This window comes from Limulus polyphemus, unplaced genomic scaffold, assembly GCF_000517525.1.
Source record: "Limulus polyphemus unplaced genomic scaffold, Limulus_polyphemus-2.1.2 Scaffold91, whole genome shotgun sequence".
NCBI lineage: Eukaryota > Metazoa > Arthropoda > Merostomata > Xiphosura > Limulidae > Limulus > Limulus polyphemus.
In genome coordinates, this window is record NW_013665701.1 from 37,018 (window position 1) to 45,658 (window position 8,641).

Here is an 8,641-nt window from a genome sequence, read left to right on the forward strand (position 1 = left end):
ATGTAGAGGATATAAAACAAAATATTTTTTTTAGGTTTTATATATATATTTGAATAAGTAAAAAAATCATAAGTTGTTACATCAATACCATAGTATTCCACTATAATTTATCAAGCTTAGTAACTAAGATGTATTTTAGCCTAAAAAAATATGAAATTTTGAGCAGACTAAAGACACACACTACCTCCTTGAAATATTGGTTTAAAAGAAGGAAATGGCTGAGAAAGCTACTATATATAGAAGTAAGTGTATATAAGGGAGCATTTCCAAAAATGGAAATAGGTGGGCGAGATGCTATTGTGTTTGATTTATTACATGAGCAATATCTTAGCAAATAGAAAAGATAAGACATTCGTATTTCATATTATAGCTTGTCAATATCTGTAATTTGAGTTTCTAATTCGTACTAAACTATAGACTTAGTATTTTGACTTCATAAACATCTAATTTGAACCAGTAATGCATTCAACATTCCACGGACAAACAAAAATTGATGTTTAACTGTGTGTTTTTTAATATTTACTTTTAAATTAAGAAATTTGAATAATGTATAATACTAAAATTTGAATTATAATTTACAGTTTGATATCAAACTTATTAACATGAATTCATGTAGTAGTTCAATAAAATTTTTAACGTGAGTCGACAAACGAGATGACATGGCTTTTAACCTGTGGCCTGTCTTGAAAGGGCTAAGAGGGTAATTAATGATATCTTGGAAAATAAATGGTTGGTTTAAATTAATTTTTTTTTGTTGAATGTATAGGGACAGCCTTGAAAGACCCAATGGTCCTTGTTGCAGTAATGTTATGTTAAATGCACATTGTTAGGATAAGCTTCCACCAATGCTTGTGGCATCATAGACATCATATGATCAACATTGTGTTCTCATACCCAACCCCATCCTTGAAGGAATTATTTCCAGAATATGCATGGGTCATCAAGGTTCTTAAAGTATAATATATATATACTTTACTGTTTCCCAAAAATTTGTTTTCCTTTGATGGTTACTTTGATTATTTTAAATTCCAACAGATCTCAACATGATTAATAAGTAGAAAATGGTGGGTATGGTACTTTTACTGTCAATTAAAGTTAGAATGATGTAAATTGATATGGAGAGCATATTTCAACATAGTAAATGTTTTCCAATACTTTGTATATCAGGGTTATTAGATAGTCTTTCCAAAAATGCAGTAGCGTACCATTTTCTTTAAGCTTGGAATTTAAAGCTTATACTAAATTACATAATCCTGTGTCATATTCAATATAATGCACAGTGTGATAAAACATTATAACTACAGTACTATTCTCTTTTCATTTTTATGGGATTTTATCATGGTTTCTTTTTACTATTAATACATTGTATGACTTCTATGTCTTGGTTTTCATAAATCCGATTCTCATGACAGAGGAAAACAATTAGTGATATTGAGAGCAAAAGTAGCGAGTTAGGTGAGGAAGTTGTACAATTAAAAAAAATTGATCAAAAATATTAAATTCCATTTTTACGGGAAGAAAAGTGTATGGTTTAATGTTATTTGCAATGGAGAAGAAGTTGTAGGGTTAAGGTACACATACCAAATGGACTTGAGTTAATGGCTCTTGATGATGTTGGAGTAGAAAAGGATCCTAAATTTTATTTGGTTTATAATGATAGCTTTACTGATTGAGAAGGCTAATATGAGTATAGTTTTCTTATATGCTAGCATTGAAAGACTGAAGAAAGTTGTAAGTGATGACTTTGTTGTTAGTGTTAAAGATCACGATGTTACCTGTTATCAGAGCAAGGAATTTGAAGATGTTAGTTTAAAAGGTTTTAAATCCATTTAGAGGAGCCATGAAGATAAAATTACTGGACAGACTAATCTTTGTCTGAAGTAAGCTGAAGGCCTGATAATGTTCCTGACACGAGTTAAATATATGAAGTTTGTAGTTCATTCCTGAGAGTAAAGAAAAAGATTAACTCCAATTAGCAGTTTTTTCAAGCTGTCTCTTCAGGTTATGATCACTAGAAAAAGTACAGAAAAATTATTCATATTCCAATTGAACAAATTTATAACTGTGTGAGACTAGCCTAATGTCAGAAAAATTGACTGGGTAAATGTATTTTTACATGAGATTGGGTAATTTCTTGAAATTATGGGAAGTTTTTCTTAGCATAAGACCCTTTTATTATCCCAATTCACAAGGTCTTTCTTGAAGTTCCATTTCCTCATAGACTTTCTGAAACTCCAAGATATGTAACATCAAACAGGGGAGAAAAAACAAATTGATAAGGTAATCGGATCTTTTTGTAAGAAATTCCTGAGAATTGTTAGTTAAATGCTAGATTTGAATTCTAACTGCAGATTTCAACAGGAGTGAAACTTGTAGGATTGTAGTTTCTGGATCCTCCTCTTAATAATAAATAAAATATTTTTGATTATTGGAAATTTCCCCAGCCTCAAGTTATTTAATAAATTACAGTAAATATCTCTAACTCTAAGCTTCTCTAATATTGTATGGTAAATCTCACACATGTTAAGAACTTTATTCTCAAAAAGATTGATACTTCTTAAATAGCTACTTTTTCATTATAAATAAGACATAAAGAAGAATCCTTCCTGTGTTTAAAGAAATTTTCAAATGATTCAGTAACTTTCTTATCTAATTTTTCTTACTGCTGATTGTTTGTTTTTAATTTTTTAAAATTCAAAATACATCAAAACAACCTAGTGCATGTTTCGAAAAATAGAATGAAATGAATGTTTTAGTAACTTTCTTTTTTTTTATTCCAATATCAATTGTTGTGTACACTTTCAGTGGATTGAACTTCCTGGATGTCATGGTTCGACAAGGGGTAATTGATAGTCCTCCCAAAACCCCATTTATTTTGGGATTTGAATGTGCTGGAGAAGTAGAAGGTGTGGGAGAAGGAGTCACAGATGTAAAGGTAACATATTCAATAATTTTTGTGGCAATTTACCACAACTGGACTTCAGTACCTCTATTTACCTTAAAAATCTAAGCTTCAAATATATTTTGTGGATACAGTTTAAATCCATTTCATTCAATAAAATTTGTGAAATTAATTTGAATCTATTAAGTGCAGAAAAAAAAATCCATTGATCACATTTTCAGTTTCTATAAGGTGTTGGATCAAACAGCAATCATGTTAATGAAGAAAATGAACTCTAATGAGAAAACTGGAAATAGATGCACATATTGTTGGCAATCAGAAGGTTAGACTGTAAATGATTAACTTATTAGACAAATTACATAAAATATTCAAGAGGAACATGCATAAATCATGATGAAGAGGGTCTGCCAAATATGTCTGTCATTTAGAAGCCAGAATAGTAGCTTAACCAGTAGGAGGTAGTGGGGAGTGGCGATCATTCTTTCCTTGCCTCAAGTAAATTTCTGGCCCAATTTTCAATATTGTGCAAGTTATGTGTTTTTAGACATAAACAGAATACACGTGCTTCTTTTCTGTGCAATTTAACGTACCTGGTACTTTAAAGGTGAACCAATCATTCAATTGTTTCTATGAGATGTGGAATTACATAAAACTTAAAGAAACTTGGAACTGGCCATACTTCAGTAACTGAGAACCAATTTGTGAATTTATGGGCTGGTGGTCAAATGTTAGAAATTTAAAAATCTGTACAGAATTGTCAATCTGGACTTCCTTTATGGTGTTTTAATAATGAATGATAGCAGCAACAATGAACATTGACGTGTGTGTGTGTGTACGGTAACAAACATTTAATTCTTGAATGTTTCAGAATATACATATTCCATCTTCAGCAAGCTATATTGAACAGGGTAAATTATTAGGTACAAAAATTTAAAGTTTGAACATTTCATAAAAAGTAATTAAAATACAGAATAAAAGGATGAAATAAATTAAAAGACAGACAAGTAAACAAAGAATAGGATTGTAACAATATTATAGAAATATTCAGAACAGACTTAATTGTAGTGAAGTTGTATTGTTATTATCATTATTTAAAGTTGGGAGTTCATTTATAATAGATAAACTTTCTTTAATTAAAAGTTCAATATTGGATGATCTAGATGACTTTGAAATTTGTAATCAAGATGGGGTGGTTGGTGTTTTTGCTGTGTGCAAATTATAGTCTGGTGGATTTGATAGTTGTTTTTTTTTACCAGTTCTGTGTGATACTCCCATATTTAAATGGATGACCTGGTGTGTGGGATTTGGCAAGCCTTGATGTTGACTATGTGATGATATATGTACTTGAACCTTTGTTAATAGGAGAATTAACATGCTTAGTACCTCATTCTAAAGACTTGTGTATTTAAATTATAGTTCTTAATTATTCTTTTGGATAAACTAATTTCTAAAACTTTAGCAGTGATTTTTTTTCCTATTTTTTACTTTCATTTCATTTTAGAGTATTTTTACTGGTTTTGTTTACTTTTTATGAGACTAATTGGTTAATTTAGTTGGGTTTTATTTAAACTATTATTAGTATTAATTTCCAAAATTAATAACTTTTTTTTTTTATTTTCTCATCTTTTAGAATCTTTCTTCCTAATTTCTTGTGTAAAACTCTGTTTACAAGGTATACTTTGAAACTGACTATTCAATAACTAGAGCATATTTATTACTAACTTGTATTTATTGAAGAATTTCACCAAAATTTGTAATAATGTTGCCTACATGGATGTTGTGAACATGCACATGTTAGTGAATAACACTATGGACTAGAAAATTTGTTTATTTATAACTTCATAATTTTATACAGTTCCTAAACATTTTTTGCACACTAACAATACTGTACCAAATTCTTTGAAGCAGTACAATATCCACTGCAAAGCTTTATTTTGTGCACATTTTAAATGAATTTCAAACTATTTAATTCTTGTAATAGTTTTCAATTATTCATAACATTTGATAAATTAAGTGATTATTTTTAGGCTCGTAAATTAAATTTTTGGATTTTAAAGAATAATGCTTTAAGAAAGATTTTGATATTATAAATTGTATTGTGCTATTACACCTCATGTCTTTTTACAGTGAAATGAGAAGTAAAATGATAGTTATGTATGCCTTCTATGCAACTATGTAAATTTTGTTATACATTACATAAGACACATAGTGATTATTGGCATTTTGGTTAATCATAGCAATATAATGCTGTAAGTTCTCTTTGTAAATCTATAATAACATTCAATTACTTGTATTTTATTTTATGCAATAGGTTGGAGATAGGGTAGCTGCTCTGACTGAATACAAGGCTTGGGCTGAGCTTGTTTCTGTTCCAGCCAAATATGTATACTCGCTGCCTCAAGGAATGGAGTTTCAAAATGCTGCTTCTATGTTGATGAATTATGTAGTTGCATACATCCTGGTTTTTGATATTGGAAATATCCGAAGTGGTCAGAGTGTCCTTGTGCATTCAGCAGGTGGAGGAGTGGTATGTTAGTTTATGTGGTAGTTTGTTTTGTGGAATGATAGTTTGGAACAAGGGGCATGTTAATGGGGGTGGGGGGTACAACCACCTCCACTCCCATTATTGCTGTTATTAAGCATTTATTATCTTTGACATAAGTTAACATTACCTACATTTATAGATGGTGGCACTTGCTTACACAAAAAAAAAATTTCTATATTGAACAACAAATATCTTGTATATCTCGGACAGTGCACTAGCACTCTATGGAGGAATGCAGTGAAGAAAATGGCCACCACTATTGCAATAATACAAATTCAGCTGAAGCTTCTACTTCAACAGCCACCATAAGGCTGATATGAAGAGCCGTTTCTTGAGTTATATCCACTTCTTACTTTGTCCCATGACATTTCAGCTTTGGCCCATAAGACACTTCTGTGGCCAATGACCATCACTTAATTAATCATGTGAAACACTGTGGAAGGACATTAAGAGCTGAGTGTTGAAAGCAGGTAACAGAAAGCACACCTACTGCCAGTACTTTGGCTGCTACCTCTTCCTACAAAGTTACCCTGACCATTGCACAGTGTATACCATGTTTTAAGTATATACATATTGATTTCTTAAAGCTTATACAAAACTTTTTGGTGGGTAATAATTAATATTGTAATAATAAGTTATGTTATAAATAAATTGTGTGAAAGTTAGGATTTTTGTGTTATTTATCATAGCATCTGCCACCACATTTCTTTAAAGTTCATAACCCGGACAAAGGACAGGTATTTCAGTTTGTTATGAATAAAATTTGGTTACTGGTATAGAGAGATCTGTGTAAATTGATAGTATTTGAACCTAAACAGTTTAATACATTTGTATATCTAACATATCTAGTTGATGGTCACCATTTTAAAAGGCTTGTATCTACTAATTTACATGAAGTATTGATGTATCAGTTAATTTGTGACTTAAAACCATGTGGCAGTGTACAGTTCTAGAGTTCATCAATTTGCTTTGAGGTAGTGGCTGAATCAATTTTGATGAAATTTGGAAGAGGAACACAGGTTGACCCAAAAACTCCAAAGATTGTTTTGTATGTATAAATAATTGTATGAATGGTTGGAGTTTGGCAGCTATTTGAATTATACCAATTTAATGTCACAAATGAGGGCTCAACTGAGCAAGGAAGTTGGAAGGAAAAATGAGAAGCTAATGCAAAATGAAAGTGACATTTATTATCACATGTTGTACGGGTACTTCCTTTGCATCGAACAAACAGTGTTTGTACTATGGCTGAAAATGGTATAAGATGGCTCACACCTCCAGTTATAGCATTTATGTGTATATAAATTTCTAAGCATTATACAGTGTGTGTGTTTATTTCATTGATAAAACAATCACTTATATTTTGAGTTTGAAACTTCTCGTGAATGAAGATAAAATATTTTCCATAATGTCAGGTATATTATTTTTTTTACTGTTTTTAGATCCGTATAAACTGTTCACTGTAATCTGCATGAGAGTACAAGCTTAATTTGCAATTTATCAGCTTTATTTTTTTTTATTTGCCTATGAAGGATGCACTCTTGAACACACTTTATAAAGATTTTATGATGAGTTTTGAGGGAAAATATTTTGTTCAATTTAAAGTATATCAGTTTTACTTATGAGATTTAACTGTAGATATTAGGTTTGTTTTAATGAGTATCTATTGAACATCAGTTTCCAATGATCTGATATTAAGGATTTAAATTGAGTTGTGAAAGTTTTGTTAAAAATTTGAAAAACCTGCATAAAGGAAATTAAAAATGTGCATAGGTAGAATTAGATTGTCTCTAACAACAATGGTGTAATGGCTGGAGAATAAACATACAGTATTTGATATCACTATTCTTTTCTTAGCTGAAAAATGCATGAGCAGGTTATTGTGATATTCATGTCTCTAAAAAATATATCTGCAACAGATTTTAATAAAATGTTTAAAGCAACAATTGGTCCATTGGCAAAATGTAGAAATATAGATTATTAACCTTCAAAAATTCCTATAACAAACTACACTGACAATTTTCACTTCATTTTTTGACTTTGATTTTTTTGAAACATTAATGAAAGGAACATACACTTCTGCTGAATATGATCAAACAGTCATTTAATTGAATGTAAAAAATACTAGTTTATCCATTAAACAGAAACCATCCTGTTATGCATGGCACTTGTTGCAACATAACTTGTCATGCAACAAGTTTATATTTTCACAAACTTGCAGTTTTGTTAAAGATGTGATACAAAATATTTTTAGTTTTGTGATGAGGTACAACAAGTATTTGGACAATAGTATAAACAGTATTGTCAACAGGTGTTAGTTAAAATGACTGATATTTTGTTTTCTTAATTTTTTCTGTTTTTTAATTATTTACTTATTTATGACTGATTAACACAAGTTAATGCTTTACAGTAATATAAGATTTTGTGAAATGTACATTGCAAGTAATACCATGTTTTTATCATTTGAAAAACATTGTATAAAAGTTATGTAACATCAGATTCCAACAAATTGATTTATTATTTGCAGGGTCAAGCTATTTCTCAACTTTGCAAAACTGTGTCGGATGTAACTCTTATTGGAACAGCCTCTAAGCATAAACATGAGTCAATTAAAGATAGCTTTGCTCACCTTCTAGACCATGGTGTTGACTATGTGCAAGAAATCAAAAAGTATGTTGGGGAATATTCATCAGTTATCAAATTGAACTTGTATATGTAACTGAAAGCATATGTTTTTGTGTAAGTTTAATTTGATAAGCATTGTAGAAAGATGTTATTGAGTCCTTAATAAGTTAATATTACCTTCTCAAAGCATGCAACCTACCTGTACTTAGATCAAAACTGAGAATCAACTTGGTAATTAGTGGTTATAGTTTCCTTATGTTGTTACTTATGAATATTAGAATGCCTATTTCATCAGTTGGGTACTCTTCCCATTAGTAATGTTTTCAACTATAAACTCAATGATATAACATATTTGGCCAACTTAGATATAGGCTAGTCCTAAATCTATGTACTAAACTAACAATGCAAAATAATCTTTACAGTTACCAATATTTTTTACTTGCATTTTAAAGAAATTGTTACTGAATGTGATCAAGCTTGTTGGCATTTAAAAAACAAATTGTTGTATTGCAGTAGTTAAAACTAATAAAACTACATGTGCATATATTTTTTTATCTTTATTTTAAATG

General features: G+C 30.0%; 1 protein-coding gene across 3 annotated transcripts in view; it reads left to right on the forward strand.

Moving 5' to 3' along the window:
• The window catches only part of LOC106468771 (synaptic vesicle membrane protein VAT-1 homolog-like), a 28,945-nt gene that overhangs the window by 3,870 nt on the left and 16,434 nt on the right, over positions 1 to 8,641 (forward strand). For all 3 annotated transcript variants that reach the window (XM_013929220.2, XM_013929214.2, XM_022397782.1), the window contains exons 2-4: positions 2,806 to 2,935; positions 5,214 to 5,429; positions 7,975 to 8,117. In XM_013929220.2, coding sequence (XP_013784674.1) covers positions 2,806 to 2,935; positions 5,214 to 5,429; positions 7,975 to 8,117 — 489 coding nt within the window. The remainder of the gene's footprint in view (positions 1 to 2,805; positions 2,936 to 5,213; positions 5,430 to 7,974; positions 8,118 to 8,641) is intronic.